This window comes from Plectropomus leopardus, chromosome 3 (assembly GCF_008729295.1).
Source record: "Plectropomus leopardus isolate mb chromosome 3, YSFRI_Pleo_2.0, whole genome shotgun sequence".
In the NCBI taxonomy this organism is placed as follows: domain Eukaryota; kingdom Metazoa; phylum Chordata; class Actinopteri; order Perciformes; family Serranidae; genus Plectropomus; species Plectropomus leopardus.
The window spans coordinates 17345495-17364052 of NC_056465.1; the positions used below are offsets into that span (position 1 = coordinate 17345495).

The 18558-nt window shown below is 40.1% G+C and overlaps 1 protein-coding gene across 4 annotated transcripts in view; it reads right to left on the reverse strand.

The window, feature by feature from the left end:
* Nucleotides 1-723: 723 nt before the first annotated feature.
* Nucleotides 724-18558, reverse strand: part of camsap2a (calmodulin regulated spectrin-associated protein family, member 2a) — a 56674-nt gene continuing 38839 nt past the window's right edge. For 2 of the 4 annotated variants that reach the window (XM_042515753.1, XM_042515739.1), the window contains 11 exons: nucleotides 13665-13761; nucleotides 12962-13058; nucleotides 12664-12695; nucleotides 12483-12552; nucleotides 10213-12274; nucleotides 9154-9290; nucleotides 8256-8479; nucleotides 7627-7699; nucleotides 5474-5589; nucleotides 3880-3998; nucleotides 724-3213 (listed from right to left, as the gene is read on the reverse strand). In XM_042515753.1, coding sequence (XP_042371687.1) covers nucleotides 2908-3213; nucleotides 3880-3998; nucleotides 5474-5589; nucleotides 7627-7699; nucleotides 8256-8479; nucleotides 9154-9290; nucleotides 10213-12274; nucleotides 12483-12552; nucleotides 12664-12695; nucleotides 12962-13058; nucleotides 13665-13761 — 3333 coding nt within the window. In that variant the 3' untranslated portion in view covers nucleotides 724-2907. Of the gene's footprint in view, nucleotides 3214-3879; nucleotides 3999-5473; nucleotides 5590-7626; nucleotides 7724-8255; nucleotides 8480-9153; nucleotides 9291-10212; nucleotides 12275-12482; nucleotides 12553-12663; nucleotides 12696-12961; nucleotides 13059-13664; nucleotides 13762-18558 lie in introns of all 4 variants that reach the window. The other 2 variants (XM_042515747.1, XM_042515732.1) reach the window with 1 other exon arrangement.

Below are 18558 nucleotides of genomic sequence, written 5' to 3' on the forward strand. Positions count from 1 at the left end.
AACTGATGCTGTATGGAGACAATTTTCCTCATGCACGATAAAGGTCCTATAAATTCTACAGGTCACGGCTAATCTGTAAGGGTGAACTGGGCCAAAAAAGTAAAAAAGTAATAAGAACCCTATTGATCCTGTATTGTTTCATATTTACCACAACTCCTCTAAGACCCAATCAGTCCACAGCAGACTATACATAGAGGCCTCATTATTTGCCCAGACCCCCCACAGAGCCAACAATAGCACCTGTGCTTGAAATTCCAAGGTTTAATTTTTACTTATTGGGTTTGAGTGGATTCACAGCCCACTATATAATAAGTTGATGATATAAAGTTATGATTATGGTGAAGCTTTTGTATGGTGAGGAACTTTTTTATTTTTAGTTCAACTAAGCCGTAGTGCAGCAACATGGTCTATTGGAATTGATCATAATAAGAGGTACTATTCTCTATGCTCTATGCTCTATCTTCTGCTCTACCAGCTCAACTAAAGGCCTTGAATCGGATACTGTTGCCTGACACAGAAGCTTGGATACATTGTCCCTCCAAACCATGCAAGGGATAACTAAATATGAATAAATATTTTCTTAAATGTTACATGGTGACAGAATTATACCTTACAAATACTATCAACTGTCTCAACTTCTCTGCCAATTTGCCTGTTGTGATTGACAGATCCTTTCCTACCTCAAAATAGACATTTATCTTTTTACAATTAACACCACATAAATGCTGAGGCCATGCGTAGTTTTATTTGATGCCAAAAAAAAAGAAAAAAAACAGAAACTACATGTTCAGCAATATGTTGAATGACAGCACAGTGTCTGACGAACAAAAAAAAAGTCATCATAGTGAATAGGTATGAGCTCACATGAACACACTGTACAATATCATTACAGTTTAAATATCCATTTACCTTGGCCTTAAACAGCCATTAGCAGGTGGACAGAGCTTCTGCAGACAAATAATCCTTCCAAGAAACACCAGAGCAACACTCCGTCATACTAGATTACATTTTCAAAGATGTACATGCTCTCTTTTGGTCATAAATATCCCCCCCAGTTGAAAACAAAGCACCATGTAAGCAGATTTGTTTTTGTTGAAACCTGCAAATGGTGTTTATTTGACATTCGGTGTGATACTGACACCAATGAAACTCTGTGGCGAGTCTCTACCCGTATGCAGCAACAAGGATGTGCCCTGTTCTGCCTTGCATTATTTTGTGAACTTCTTCATATAATAGAAACAAATAAAATAATTATTTCTGGCCTATTTAGGACATGTTTAATCTTTTGGAAATAGACAATTATGCTGCTAGTACACACTTTTCACATGATAGTTTGGGTCAACACACTTTTGTGTTATGTACAAGCAACAGATGAGCACACATGTTAAAAATGACATTAAACAGTGTTGCCATTTTAATAAACCAGGCAATACTTGCTGTGAAGTATGGCAGTTTTTTTCCCCCAAATAACAGAGCAATTAATTTTTAATTTAATCAGCAATCTAAACTTTGTAAATGTACTGTTTACTACACTGGGTGTTTGGTGAATGCTTTTACCAAAAGTGCCTCAGAGTATCATAAGTGCATACTTTGTTAAAGATGAGTAAGCCTGGTGTGAATCTGAAGAATTTAATACTGTCAAGAAAGTTCTAGTATAATGATTAATTTTAATTCCTGATATCGACATGAAGAGAAAATTCTGGGTCATATTCTTGATATCAGTGCGTGAAAGTGTAATTGTACGGTATATTAATACACTGCAAAAATCCTACATGTTGCAGTAGGCAGCATTTAAAAATAAAATAATACTGAGCTGTTTTATTTTGTTCACAAATCTGCTGCAAACCAGCAACAAAGTGATCTACAACACTGGTTCTCAACCTTTTTGTCTTAAGAGATGCGTCCTTATATGCAAACCCAGAGACAAAACATACTAGCTGGTTAATTTAGGGATTCTGTTTTCATCGTCTGTCAATTTCACTTATTAGAGCATCTCTTGAGGTTGCAACTACTTCTGTATATTATGAGAAAAAGGAATTAACACAGCAACTACAAACATGACAGCATATTTGTATATTAGAAATATATTTTATCACACATCACACATTATAGCTCAAGTCGTCTGCAGGTGTCCTGACCCACAGGTTGAGAACCAGTGATCTACAGTAACGTCCTGCATTCTTTAAAATCACTTTCTCAAAAAGGGTTCTGAAAAAGCTGAGACCGCTTTGCTTTGTTGAGCTGAACACACATGTACTGTGTGGCAAACGCTAGCTGTATGCATTTCGTTTTTTGGCCCTTTGTAGTTTTACGTACCTTAATATACAAACTGTTATACCCACAGAGATGAAGAAAAAAGTGTTCTTCCTAATACAAAAAAGCCTCTGTATATGCTTTCTTTCTTTCTTTTTTTGTACACTCACCTCATTGCACTCACACGCTAAAACAAAACGCGCATAAGGCCACGCATCAACATGATAATGCAAACGAAAATCAATCTGTACATGAATTAAAAACATTCAGTGCTTCAGTAAAATGTCCTAGCATTCATACTGTCTCTTTTTTGACGTTTGGCACATATGAAACAAAAACAACGGTCACACACATGCCTTCATAATTTGACTCAAACATGACAATCTCTAAAAACACAGAAGCATTTACATCATACTTCAACAGTGGCATACATTCCAGTTGTTCATGATCTTTGACTCCTATCGTGTCCAGTCCAGCATAAGTAAGAAAAACAAGGACAGGAACGCAATGAGGGGAAAAACGAACAAATATGCATTCATCTAACTGGCATTGCAGGTGCTTGAATCTTCATGGATATGTACAGTGAAGTGCAAATTGAAATTGGTATGTTCCATTTGAGAGGGGGGTGGTGAGGTTTCAGGGTAACGAGTTCCATTAGGACTGGGCAGGCACTACTTTTTTAGGGGTGGCTGGCTTCTTGGTTTGCCAGAGATGGCTATGGATGGTCACTGCATCCACGCTGGCCGACATGGTCTTGGCTGGTATCTGACTGAACTGCTTCTTGTCCGAGTTGTATTTGTAGAGGCCGTCGATCATCTTGCGTGTGATGCTCTTGGGGCCGATGCCTGTCAGCTTGTTGATCTCTTCTGTCTCTGGGCAGTAAGTGTAGAGAGAGCGGAACTGGCAGCCGGCATCCCGGAACAAAACCAAGAAGTTGTTGGCCTCTGATTTCTCCATTTCCTGTTTGAGGTCAGGTGAGAAAAGCCTTTCAGATACAGTATGAAGATCATGTGTACTACAGAAATGATATTTGACTCATTCTTTAGATCTCACACAAGCAAACGTTTAGCTATTTAAACGTGTAAACTCAAAATCGCCATTTTCACCTATCCTCTTGATAAATTTAGAATAATGTACATTTCCACATCACTAATTCTAGCAGTACATCATACTCACCACTTGCTGTTTTTCCCCATTCAGTTAAATACTGCTTTCATTCACAAGTAAATTTCCCCAGAATTAATGAAATTATTATTATTTGTATCCAATCAAATTTTAATGATGATATATGACATTTTCTGCATATATATATTTTTTTACTTTTAATGTTAATCACTCTTCCCCCCGTTGGGGGGGGGGGGGGTAATGTTAAACACCTTCACCATTAAATACATATATGCATTTATCTAAAACATTTACAGTATATACTTTTTTTGTGATGTACTTGCCTTTATTTCATACTATTAAAAACAGACAGGAAAAAACAGGAGAAGACACAGAGGTCCCATGTCAGATTTTTATCTACGATGATGAAGGTACACAGCATGCGTCAATCAGTGTGCATCAACACAGCCACTCGGACAATCAGAGCGTATAAAACAACATTTTAAAAGTTCAGTGCCGTACCTCCAGGATCTTGTTCTTCTGCCCCTCATTAACCTTGCCTGCGAGGCAGCAGTGAGCCAGAGCGTTTTGGATGATGTGCTTGTTAGATTTGGCACTGGGCTCCTTGTAAAGCTTTGGTCCTGAATGGAGGAGAGGAGAGAACATTGGGATGGGACTGTTGTCATAGTAACTACTCCAGTTGTGTCAAAGAAAAGACTCCCCTTTTGTAATAAATAATGTATGAAGATTTCTACTGGTAGCATATCTGTGTGTTATTGGGTGGACGACAATGTAATTTGAGCCATGAATGCAGCGTTTAGATTTTTTTAAGAAGTAGTGCTGATGATAGGGTAAATGCAGTTGATGGAAGCGATACATTTCTTAGTAGACTAAGAAATCTGACTTTATAGCTGCTCTAGCTTCCTGCCTCTGGAGCTATCATTTGTTGTGACAGTGATGTAGTTGGAGACAAGGAAGAATTACAAGTCAATTTCCAGCCTCTGGGAGTTCATTGTTTTCATTACCTGCATTGCAAACTACCCATGTTATCAACAGCGAAAATAGCAGTCCAAAATATGGGTGCAGAGGATGTTATAGACAAGGATACATTGCAATGATACATTTAAATTGTTTTGAGTTTTTAAAGTTATTTCGGCTGACTTGGATATTTAGCTGTTGTTTTTTTCTAGCCATAGTATATGGCTGAAGAAAAGCAAAAGAGAGAAGCAGCGTGAAAAAGGATATAGCTGGTATGGAGCCTCTAGAACCTGAGCTGACAGGGGCAGAGACTGACTAATAGTGCCTTTGCCCAAATTGTCCCCTGATGCCAACAGAAACTGAATCATTTCACTGTAATGAATTTCAGCCTGGGCAGTTTTTGATGGATGCTGTTGCCAATGCAGGGAGAGCCCCGAGAGAGGCCGTGTGTACATTACTGGTGAAAGTGAAAGCGTAACAGTTTTAATCCTCACTTGGACAGAATTGTGCTGGAGACCTTAGTCAGGATACCAAAGATAAAATGACAGACAAGACCAACAGTACCAAGAGGACAGAGGGCCATTGACTGAGTATTTTTCCCCTAAGGCTATGTTTGTGTTTTGATTGAAAGACAAAAGTTCTCACACCATGCATCCTGGTACATGTATGCACTGCCAGCACGGCACCGCAAGCAGGAGAACAGGAGGAGCTTTCTTTGTCAATACAGCACGCACTGAGAAATGTATTGCTTCAATTGACTGCATTTGCCACCAGCACTGATTGGACATCCACATAAAAATTGGCAAATGTTCCCTTTCATTTACATCTACTAAGGCAGGAAACCCTACCAAGAAGGCAGTGAGAAAAGAGGATGTTTGAACAAAAGCAAATTACAATATTAAAAAGGAGAGGTTCAGTATTATAATTTGCTGCACTGAATACAGACAATTCACAAGATTCAGAAATGTATAACTATGTTTATAATATTATTCCATAACATTAGCTAATGGTACTATTTACCTTTATGTCTTAAAATCATGTTTATTCTCCAAGGTATTTAGGCTAAACTGAAACTGTATCAGCAAGCATTAACATTTGCACTTGCAAACAATGTTGCATATGTTCTTTGTTGTCCTACCAGTGTACTCCGTGTTAGATGTAACCGAAGAGGTTGTGGATCCATTTTCCCAGTCCTTCTCTCCATTTCTGCTGCTGGAGCGACTTGGGGACAGGAATCCATCTGCAGAATCTGGCCTAAAACACACATACACACAGACAAACACACACACACACACGCACACACACAAACACACAGTATTAGATCACTTTTCTGCATGGGTGCTGCTCCTGAACATTCAGCAAATTACACTGTAGGCAGGGCAGGAAACTACTGTACAAGGATAAAAGCCAAATACAGTGCCATCTCTATAACACAACATCAGTATTAAATTGTTGGCTGGTGTTTCCCACCCTGTCTACATCATGTTTGTATAGATGTTTTCTTTACTGTGCGTACTATTTTAGCACACACATTTTAGTTTGAGTTTGGATTTGGTTTCTGTTGTACATCCTTACAGTTACTACTAAAGAGGCAAAGCTTGCAAGCGCAGGCAGTGAGCACAGCGGTGTGAGCAGTCTGGTGCATCCAGGTCAATAAAAGAAGTATTGATTGACCTCTTTGTGCAGCACTTGGCATTTACTTGCTCTTTTCTGGACTGAGACTGCTCTATGTGTCCCAGCTATAGGCAAACAGGTGATTTCCAAACATACAAAGTGAATACAGCTTATTCCACTGAGACTATTATGTATTTATAAAACCTGCTGGTCTACCTCTGTAATAATGTGAAAATCAATGAGCAGGGCAGGTGCAGTAAGAGCAGCTAAAGCCAAACATAGCTCAAATGTGCTTGTGGTGCTTTTTTTTGTGATTGTTAACTGCTCACATTAACAAGTCATTTCAACTTCAATTTGTCAAAAAGTCCTAATCTTCCAATAGGACATAAAAGTCTGATCTGGATTAAATATATCTTCAGGTTTCAATAACTGACATCTTAATTAATACTGGCAGATTTTAGGACACGGTATAGCATTAAATGACTTGATAAGATGAGTTGTATGCATGGTGTGTTCTACAAAACAAAACGATTACTTTGAGGTGTGAAAAAGCCGGAGGAGCAGGAGTGTAAATTTGTGAGGAAAACACAGCAGAGAGGTAAGAGAAAAAGAGCAAGTGATTGCTTTTTGATGGTGATGCTGCTAAAAGCATAGCATTACAATAGATAAGTGCTCTGAAGTTAATTTTAAAGAAATAAATATCTTTTCCTTTAAGTGCTTGATCAATTCCTTATGAAACCCAGTGTGGGGACAGGGTTTTCGGTGCAGGACTGGGCTCAGGGCAGCGCGAAGCGCGTAGCTGCCAAGCAGAAACTAACCTTCTCCTTCTCAGTTTAGGAGAGCTCAGAAAGTAGAAAAGACCACCAGAGGCTAAACTAGCACTTCTGACACGTGTGAAATAGCAGGAAAGAAAGTATAAAGAGAAAGAAGGTAGAAGAATAAAGGACACATGTTAGACCTGTACACTGCAGTTAGTTTGAAGTGCTAGGCTTTAACGAAAACAAGCAAGGTCAGAAAATATCAGCATTACTGCACATAAACAGTTGAAGAGTCAAAAGTCAAAGTTTCTCAGATGTTTTCAGGTTACAAATAAAATGTCTTGGCATTATTAAAACAGGTCCATTCAAATTTATGTCTGGCTAAATCCCAACCAGTGATGTCACAGAAGGTAATTTTCACCAACACTTGCTGTAAAATTTGTGTGATCACAGACTTGAGGATTCAACCTAAAGAGGGCATTGCAGCATCCATTTCTGCTCTGCACAATTAAGTGTGCATTTATTTTACATATTTTCCATAGATCTACGTGCTCCTCTACAATGGCTTAGTATCTGTACCTCTTAAAACAGGTGAACCAAGATAAAATGATGTGTGATACCCAGCGTTAGCAGAATGCTTACTCTACATTTCACTCTGAGATTGTGCAGGAAACAATAAACTGAAATGAATGCAGATTTTTTTCTCACATATCATGTTTATACAAAACATACCCCACTGCTCTTTTCCTGAATCAGAATTTTGTATTCGGAAGTAATAAATCTCAGGAAATCTCTCCTGAAAACATCAAAATTACATTGAAACACAAACAAAAGTCAAAATTAAAAGGCTACACCAAATACCACCCATTTTATTGTGTTTCACATGGTACACTGGCAGCTGTAGAAAAAAACATCTCACCTTGGTGATCTCTTCTCAGAGTGAACACTGTCGTTGTCTCCCAGGTTGAGGGAAGCAAGGGACAAGCTGGAGACTGAAAAGACACGTTGGCGTGAACCTGGATGTGAGACGAGATGTTGCACAGCACGACACAGTTACACCAACACCATGACACACCGACAACACTGTGCTTTGTGCCAACCCTGTTACAGAGCAATGCAACCTCAGTGTAAAGACTAAAATGACCTCTTATATTCAGTAACACACACAAAATTCACATTGACACACCCTAACATGACATGCATAAACATACACTGATACACAAAGTATACGACTTAATTTCAATTACATATAAAAAACAAAACAAAAAAAACTTAGCGTTGCATTGCTCCTTTAGTGTATCATCATGTTTAAGTTCAAATTTCAAGTCCAACTGTTTTGTTTTGGGCCTGGTAAACATTAGATAGTTAAGTTAATTTGTAATAATAACTTAATTTAAGTTTACCTTAAATTTCATAATTTTAAACTTGAATAACTTAATTAAGTGTGTGATAAATGTGATAAGACATTTTCAAGTGGCACAAAGCAAAGCGGCAGAGGGACACATATTGCGCAGATGGGATGACCATGAGTGGGGTTACCATGGTTACCTGTGGCAGCTCTGACAGGGGTTTTGGGGGAATCCAGGCTGTCGCGATGGATGGACTTGGGACGGCCCCGCTTTTGCTTGGCCCCACCAGCTGGTCGAGGCTTGATGACAGTGTCCATGTCCTCCATCAGTTTCAACTGCTTCCTCCTGAGATACTCCTGTTTGATGAACTCCCTCCGCGCCCTGTCTTCTTCCTTCCTGATGCGCTCCTCCTCTGCTTTCAGTCTGAACAGACAGAATCGAGGGATGAGAGGAAGTCAGTGCGGAGAAATACTATAAAAGAAAAAGTTTTATATTGCAGTACTGAGTTTTATAGGTATTACAAACTAAAGTCATGTTAGAAATTGTAAATAAATTGTTATTTTATTTATTTTTTCAATATTTGACAATCAGAGGCCACACTTTCTTCATAATGCAAATCAGTTTGCTAGTAAGTTTCCAGACAGCAGTGGAGCGATCCACTTTATAAGTTTTATTTTAAAATTTACAACAAAAAAAGGATAAAAGGAGACAAAGAAAAGACTAAAAAAAAAAGACGGCACTTACTTATATGTATCCTTCATTGATTAAAAAAAAGTAATTGTTTGTATATTTTAATTTATGTATTTACTTTTTTCATGCTCAATATATTTTTATATCCATATGGTTGTAAATGTGTTTATGCATTTTCATTTTGTCATTATAAACAAATACATCTCATTAAAAAAAAAGACCACAACATATAAAGAAATTGGCAAAAAGTGACTTTTTGTTATTTAGTAATCACCATGTCTAATGATGGATTTTCATTTATTGATGATCTGCGTAAATTAATGTACTTTTGCCAGAATAAAAAAAGAGAAGACACCAACATGCTCTGAAAATGTGTATGGACTTATTTTCCTGATGTCTGAACATACCGAGCTTCCTCCTTCTTCTGCTCCAACTCAGCCTCCTGCTGCATCTTCCTCTGCTGGCTCTCCTTCTCCCTCCTCATCCTTTTCTCCAAAAGTGCAGCTCTCTTCTGAGCCATATTCTCCTCTGCCTTTCCATCCGCCTGGGTCACGTGGGAAATACATTGAGTTCCAGTAAAACCCAGTAACATTTGGAGAATATCAATACAGTAGCTGCTCTTCATTAATTAACTAAAGCTGAGCTTTTATGGCCGTGACACACATTATTGTGTGATCCTCTTTAAATAATGTTTCCAACATAGGCACAACTGGCTGCTAATTTCATTACAAACTGACTTGTGACATCTAGAGTTTTATTTCAACATCCTTTACTCATCCCCTTGAATCCAACCTCACGTTCAGCATCTATTCAACCATTCCCTAACCCTTATTTCCACAGCTGGGCCTGAATTATTCACAACAGCCCCAGTTTTATGACCTACATATAGCTCAGACTGCAGCTAGCAAGATATCTTACAACCTATAAATGGGAAGATGACGCTTTTCTCAGCTAACTTGTTTCCTGAACCATTCATCATCTCGTGTTGGGAAGAGTGTATCCTGATAAAAACAAAAATGGCTGCCCCAGGTTCAAATGTAATTTCCTTTTTTTTCCTCTGAATCTTCCTGTGGTGTTGCAAGGTTGCGACCAGGATGCTGTGATTTTCTGATGTATGCTGCTGGTTCTTTGTTCTCATTTGTTGAGGCCGCCTTTAAGCTTCAGGGCAGAGTTCAAGTATTGTATCATGATGTGCTGTATCATATCATATCTTATCATATTGCATTGTATTAAATAATATCAAATTGTCGTATCATGACGTATTTTATCATCTTATCAGACTGTGTCAAGTCATGTTGTGTCCTGTCCTGAGGTGTCCTGTTGCATCTACAGAAACATGGACTGGTAAAGTTTCATTCAACTCTCCTGAATAACTGTACTCTCTACACGCATTTGAGATCTGTGCAAATTCACTGAATGCAACAAAATACAGACACTGGTGACAGGTCTTTAAATCAACAGCTTACCTTGAAGAAAAAACCGCGACACATCTTCTGATCCTGATCTGGGCCTTCCTCTTCACCCTGCTGCATCTCCAAACCATCATCAAGTGTGAGATCCTCCAGTGGCTTCACAACTGACAGAGGAACCTCAATCAAGCTGCTCTTGACTTGTCCTGAGGCTTCTGGCTGGGGAGGGATCTCTGTTGGTGTTACTGTGAAGGTCTCTACCACAGGGTGGGCCAGAACCTCAGGAAATGTTGACTCTATAGTAGGTTTCAGATCTGCAACTGTTTTCTGAACTGAATCTGCTTCTGTTTCTTCCCTTTTGTTCTGTAGGCTGGGGGAGCTGGGCGGTGAGTTGGCTACACGTATACTGGCAATCTCCTTCTCTGGGGAAAGGAGTGACTCTGTCTCCTTGTTTTTATCTCCATCTGAGCTCTCCGGACTGGCAGTTGCTGGTTGCTCCCCCAAGTAAACAAAGGAGCTTGCCAACGGTTGGCAGGGAGAAAATCGACGTAGCCTTGGGATGCTGTCAACAGATTGCGGGGCAGTTAGGACTCGGTTATAAGGGGCTAGCTTCAGCTCGCTGGGTCGAGCGGTGCGGGGATTGCGTGAATGGAAGGAGGCAGATTTGCGCTTGATGCTGGTTGGAGAGCGGTGTGTGGAACGGGGGGAGTCGGCAGGAGAAGAGGGTCCTGAGGATCGAGTAACAGCTCGACTGTGTTTTTGTGGTGACGGGTTTGTATGTGGAGCAGGGATGACCCACGCCTGCTGATGTTGTTGCTCCCTCATGGCCATGATCACTTCCTGCTGCTGAGCCAGTCGCTGCATCTCAGTCTGAAGGAAGGCTAATGAATGGTTGAGTTTCTCTATAGAACGTGTATACTCGGTGAGATCTACCTCAGTTGGCTGAGCATGGCTTTGACCACCTTCCTCTCCTGCACCAGGTGATTTTGTCCAACAAGAGGCTGTGCTGCTTTGCTCTGCCCCATCAGGTGTGTCTGCCTTGCTCCTCCCAAATTTGAAGGTGGGACTTGCTGCCTTGCCTTCTCCCTCAATTTTCCCCCCTTCCTCTCCGCTGGCAGCTCCGTCTCCTTTTCTCTTTACCACATTGAGAAATGCAGAATGACCCATTTTTTGCCGATGCCTTGTAAAAGCAGCCTCCACTTTCTTCTTCTGTGCTTCGATGGCTTTGCGCTTCTCTTCCAGCCTCATCCTCAGCTGCACCATCTCTGTAGCCATGACCTGAGCGGGGTCATTGGGTGGAAGTTGTACAGGTGTGGGCGATGCTTGAGCAGTGAGGGGTGGGGTGGTTTGTTGATGGATGGGGCTGTGCTCAGGAGTTGGGGCCCAGGAGACGGATAATGGGAGACCAAAGTCAGAGCCCTCAGGAGTGGTCTTGAGGGAGCTGCTACTGCACCTCCCTGAGTCTGGCAATGATGGCGCATGCTTCTTCATCTTCTGTTCAGCAAAGCTGGTCATCTTCACTCCTGAGGGGGATTTGCTCTGATTGCTGGGGCAGGGACTTGGCGTGTCCATATCCAGGTCCATGTTCACAGAGCAGTCTTTCAGAGAGGAATCCTCATCCAGCATGTCTTCTGTGCGGATATGGATGCCAGTGTCCACCTCGGTGGTGTCTGTGGTGCTCAGAGGCCCTTTGGAGTCCGACTCTGACAGTGGCTCCAAGACGCTGACAGCACCCCCGTGGTCCTGAGTGTGCAGGAAGAAACCATTGTTGATCCCCTCTAGCGGGGGCCTATTTGGGCTATGGATAATCTGAAGGGCTTCCTCCATGGAGGGAGTTGTTGCCATGACATTGCCATGTCCGTTGGGGAATGCTCGCCTGCTAGGCTCCATACCAGCCAGGCTGTCTGGGCAGCCCTCCTCCTCAATGCCAACACTCTGCCCGTTCACTGGCTGGAAAGACAAGTTACGCTTCATTCCACGGGGCAGGTGGTGGACTTTAAAACCAGAACCATCATCAGTGCTCACAGACCTGACCATGCCACGTGTGGAGGAAAGACCAACAGAAGCAGAGTCTTCTTTGTCAAAGGGGATGTCAAAAGACACTCCATAAGGCCCAGACCTTAACAGAAAAACAAAAAGGAAACATAATTTAATCTTCAGATACTTTTTGCATTTATATTTCTAAATTGTACAAGATAATTTGAGGAAAGATTTCACTTTGGCAACATCACAATATGCTTTTCTTAATCCCCATGGGATAATTCATTCTCTTGTGGATAGGATATTTATAATGAGCAGCACATTAACAGCACCATGATATTACCAACCTTTTCTCTTTGGGCCAAGTGCCGAGGTTGCCGTCAACAAAGGACATTGAGGTTGACCTCTTGATCTCTCCTGGATGACACAAGTAAGAAAGAATCAAAACCTTGTGCCTACAGGTTATTAAAATTTGATAATAATACAATTATGATTCAAAAAGGATGGAAATAAATACATAAAAATCACCTGAGTTTCGAGGCTGGGGTCGGAGGGGCAAACTACATAATGAGAGACAGAGTAATAGACATGTTATAGATTGTAATATATAATATCATTGTCCTTTTTATCTTTAGTTCAAATACAAAGTAGTACAAATAATGATTTTGCTGTATGAGCTGATCTTATTTGGCTTAATCAGTCCGATGTATTCAAACCTGCAAGCTGCCTACAAACAAACAGCTACACTTGAATGGGAATGAAATGCCCTGCCCTCTTTTAGTAGGTTACAGTTTTACGACGAATGTCATTCTTTGAATTTGCAAACCTGGGTCTTTCAGGACTTGGGGGTCTTTCCATGAAGCTCCTTTTGGTTGCCTTGGAGATGGGGATGGCTGGTATATTCTTCAACAAGGATGAGGGATCTAAGGTGAGAAAACAGAGACAAACAGATCAAACTGTGCTTTCACAGTAAACAATGTAATAATTACTTTGCTTTGCATATTCAGATAAACTATGCCAACAGATACCTCTACCAATATCTCTTTCTACACATGACAGAAAAGTTGTTATTGCGACTGTAAATGTTATCATATGGTCAGCATTTAAGTCATCAATCAAACTGCTCTTCTGAAAGGTGTTCCAGTGGTATATAGTGTAATGGCTGAAAGTAGCATTGCCAAATGTTTTTGTTGTTTTGTGGAACAACTAAAGGAAAGGAGCGGAGGGTCTGAGGGGCATTCCTCTTTTATATTCCCAAAGGCATTTCTGAGAGGTAACCTGTGTACAGACTTTCTAATAGGCATAATGTATGTTCTTCTTTTGGTCATAGACAGCAAGTGTGTAGCAGAATTTTTAATTAATGGTAACTGATCTGTTGTATTCCACATTAGACCCCGAAAAAGAGTGTTGCAATAGTGTAGTTATGAAAGTGTGCATCGGTCTTTGTGTTGCTCAGACAGAGAAATAGTCTCACTTGCAAGATGTTCTTCAAATGACATTTAGTAAGATAAAGAGAATATTAAACTTGCCTTTGCCTTCATTGTCCAGCAATCTTGGTTTCACAAAAGACGGCTTTACCACCTCAAACCACCAGAACAGCTCTGCCATGAACACCAAGTAGTTATTCTGAAAAAAATATATACAAACAAGACTGTGATTAAAATCATGAAACTGGATAATATATAATCACTTAGCACAGTGTCTGTTACAATGAACAAATTCTGAAGTGTCCAGTTGTGACTTCATCCACAGTAATGCCTGCCATGTGATTGCATTGTACCAATTTCTCCAGCAGGCGTCTCTGTTAACCCTTCAGGGAACCTGAGTGGATGAGTAATACTTATGTCTTCCAGTCTGCAAATAAATAATTCACCAATCTTCTCCATTTCACAGAGTATCCTCTTCAGGGAGAGATGCTTCATAGTTCAACCTGCAGTGGAGTATTTTATGATGGATCTATATTGATCATCCTTTTCAGCAAGGCATATTCCAAAAATGAATAACATTTAAGTAAAATGAAGAATGGCTTTTCTGACAGAATCAGATCGAGGTAAGGAACCAACATCATGGCTTTTCACATGCTAGATCTTCCACTTAAATAATTATGTCAATAGTACCTGTGGAAGCAGAGGAGTGATTAAGGCATTAACCTAATTTATAAAATAGAGGTCAGCTATTTTTTTCTGTTCTCAATCACAAGCATGTAGTCCACCAGCCAACCTGAATTGGATCAGGTAGGAAATGTTGAAGGATCTTTGCCACTGCTGTGCCTGGTCGTGTCCATGTCTGAATCAGGTCAGCATACAGTGGGAGGTCAAACTGCTTGAGGACACTGCACTGCAGAAATATCCTTCTCCCAATGTCATTTTCCTCAGTATCACATTTCCCCCAAAACCACTGTCGCTTTTGTTCCTTACAACAATGGAAACATTTGTGGGCTATGAAAAGCATCACACTAGAGCTGCACTGTATAATAGAGTGCAATAAACGATGTAGCCGTAAACTCATTTTTCTGTTGCTCTCATGGTCAACACTGTTGAAAAGTCCGTTCAGTCTCACTTTTAGTCAAATTACTGCATTTTAATGAGTAAATATTTGTACTGTCTTGAGTGAAATAAAAACTTTTGAGAACCATTCTTTTTAAAAGCTTCAACTTGAAACAAAACCAAGAATAAGTCAAATTCCTCCAATCGAAAACAAGTTAATCCACTAAAACCGTTTATCCCCTTTTTAAAGAATTCTCAAAATTCCCCTAGGGAAGATGCTAGAACTGCTGCAGCAACCAAGAACATTTACAGAAAGTCTTTCATAGCAAATGCAATAACCTCTGCTAAATTCCTAACACCATTCACACTAGATCCATGTCTGTTATTTTTGTCTGTACTGTGTATGTTGTTTTATTTATTGCATATATTGTGATTTTTCTACCATGTGTTTGAGCCAACTGGTTAAGCCAAAGGGAAATTTCCACATTTCTGGACAATAAAGATTATCATTATCATTACTAGATTTGTATCCACTTCTACATACTGTATTTCAAGAGTGAATTTTAATCACTCATTAAGGCAAACTGGGTCTCTTTTTTGCTGTTAACATACCGGCACTCACTTACATATGCACACGTGCACACAATATGCAAAGCAAGTGCAGTGAAGCAGGGACGACCTTGAGGAAACACGCCCCCTCCCCGCCCTCACTCCATGGTCTCCAGACAAAGACAATGCTGCATGGCTCAGCTCTAAAGATACCTGATTTACCTCATCAGCAATATTTCGTTCCACCAAGCTCACACCAACAACCGCACACAGACATCATACATACATCCCACAAGCCCCTCAACCGCAGCCCAAAAGCACAGCAGGAGGGGCGGAGGCAATTAACACCAGTAGCAGTGGTTTCCCTTGGGTGTTACTGCAGCATTTTAGCAGATTTTTTTGGACTCTTTTTTGTTTTCTCACATGCTAGAAGGCAGAGCTGCAAACATGTAAAAAGGTGTGTCTCTATAACAAAATCTATGTGTGGCAAGCTGCAATGCACATGGTTACCAAATTAAGCAGAAAAATAATGAGTTATCACCTTTATATGCAAACTGAACAGTTGCCTACTACTGCTACATTTCTTCATCTCTATATTAACTTTTTCATGTTTTCAATCACCTTTTTCAACCTATGTTTTTTTGTTACGTTTGACCTCCTGTTAACTCTGGAGTAAAATAACTCTTTAGCATTGAATTGCTGACAAACAACTAATCAAATACCAAAATGCAGATTACCTTTTGGTGCGTTCAGCATGTGAAGCATTCCCCAGTGGCTTAAGACAAAAAAGAAAAAGAACCAGAAAGGGAAAATAAGGGAAAAAAAGGAATAAAGAAACAGAGAGACAAAGACCTCCTATCGTCCTCCCAGCTGGGATTGGTGGCAAAAGCCCAACCTGACTTCTCTCTTCCCATTTGCCCGTCTGACTACTACTGACACACCAGGTGTGAGTGTGATCGCGTAATACCAGCAGTCACACACACTCACACACATCCACAAACAACCAACCACCACACCAACACTATGCTTATCTTCCCCGTTGACTGGCATTGCTACCTCTGCCAAGGCTGCAGCGTTGCCAGATCAGTCTTGTTTGGAGATTTGAGTGTCAGTGTGTGTCACAGTCAGGATGAAAACAGCAACCTGATTGGTGATTACTAGAAGAGAGCTCGGGGTTAAGAAGGGGGTGGAGGGAGCTAATCCACTGCACAGGGATGGGCACAAACAGTGCTACACATGCACTCATGAACGGTGTAACATGTAAATACACTGTCAGTGTAAAGAGTTTGCATACATACAAATGCACATAAAACACCCTAAGAATTTTATCCAACTCGGCAAGACACAAGGCTGAGACACACACTGAGAATTTACTGGGCATTTATGTCAACAGTCATTGGGCCAGAGGGTTGATTAAAGGATCTAGATCCTGCAGCCAGACAGACTCAATTTGGAAAACCCACTCTTCTGATTTGCTGCCAACTTTATCAGGGTGCACTTAGTTGCCCAGAGAAAAACCCTTCTAAAGTTTAAAAACAACAACAACAACAACAACAACCACAAAAACATACAAAGAAGAATGAACTTAAATGCGTACATTTCCAAAAGTGGCCACACGGACATGAGACACGAACGCCTCAAGTTACAAACAAAAATTGCAAAAACCGATAATGATTACTTGAATGATCGTTGCACTCTTTATCTGATGGTGGTCCAGAAACTGAGGCTCATCCCAGAGCAACACCCACTGCGAATTAGCCATTAAACTAATGTGTCAAATGCAACATAAAACAATATCTATAAATAAAACAGAGAATCTGGTCTGTGTTTTAATAGGAGCAATAGTTACAAACATATATTGGTTTTTTTAACTTAGATGATTTGTAATAATGCATTTTATTTGCTGTGGGAAGTCAGAATTTCCAAGTTCCCGGTTGTAAATTTAAACTGTCGGAAGAACCTCAATGACCCCAACCTCAAAATCCAATACGGCTGCTATGCGTCAACAGCAGTAAAAGCTGTAGTAATACAGTGTTTATTAGCACTTCTGTCTTATTATTGTCATTACAATGGCTGCACACGCAATTTTGTCATACTTCTATCTGTAGACATTTTGCTTTGTTTTTTTATGCAGAAAAATACAGATTAATGCTTTGTTATCAACTGGACTGCTAACAATGACTAACTTGGTATTGCTAACAACGTCTTTGTTTTCCGGCTTGTTGTATTGGAACAAGGTCAACTCGGGTGTGACGCCATTCCCAGCTCCAACCCCCATCTTTTGAAGTAAATGTACCGCAGCATAATACTGTCTGCCACTTTTTCAGCTGATACCAAGCAGTGGACCATTCTGTACATCTGTCATTACTGATATATAACAGGCAGACTGATGATGATCTACAGACTTGAGGAGCAAGTTTATGAATTACAGTAAGTGTGTTAATAGCCTTCCTCAGGGCAACCTCAGCACATCTGCCGCTACAATCCTCCTGGTAAAGAAGAAGCAAACGCTGGCAAAATCCCAAAGCTGGTGAATTTCATTTCTTTCTTGGATCCACAGATGGTAATTTAGATGCGCTGTGAATTAATTAAATGAAGAGCCAGTAAATGGGAGTGGGTTGGCATGATTTACTAGCCTGGTGTCCATTAGTCAAGAATAGCCCTCGGTAGTGTGTGTATTTTATGGCTTTTGGGGGTTGTGGACTAAAGGCTAGTCTGTTGTCTCTTATGGAGACATACTGAATATAATGCGTACTGATCTTGTATTCACCAAACATTCAAAATGTTGTGTTTTATATTTTATATGTATAGCAGTGCTATACATATTCAGCCTGACATGGAGATGCCACACAGACTGGTGTGTGTGTGTGTGTGTGTGTGCGTGAGTGAGCATGAAGACACTTACACTTACTCAGCCTTCACAGGCTGTAAAGGTTTCATTCTCATTTCCAAATCTCTGCACATATCTGATTTCTCTGCATGACTGATAATATCTATTAAAGTGTCTAACAGACATAAGCTACATCTTGTCTTTCTTTCTCTCAGGATTTGTTGATGTTGTCCATGGTAATGCTGCAGCTAAGCAGTCAAATTACTGTCCTCTATCACTTTTACTTATTTTTTAACCTAGAAACATTTAACAACTTATGTATTAACACTAGTGCTGAAACAATTAGGACATTTATTAATTAGTTGATCAAGGCAGATAATTTGAGAATCCTTTAATTGTTTCAACTGTTTTTCTGGTAAATCTTCTCTTGTTCCTGTTTCTCAAATGTGTAGTTTTTTGGGCTGCTTTTCCTCGTTATGTATGATTTTTTAAAAAAGGAATATATTTGTTTTTTGGTTTTGAACAAAACAAGACATCTGAGTATTCACAGGCACTGGG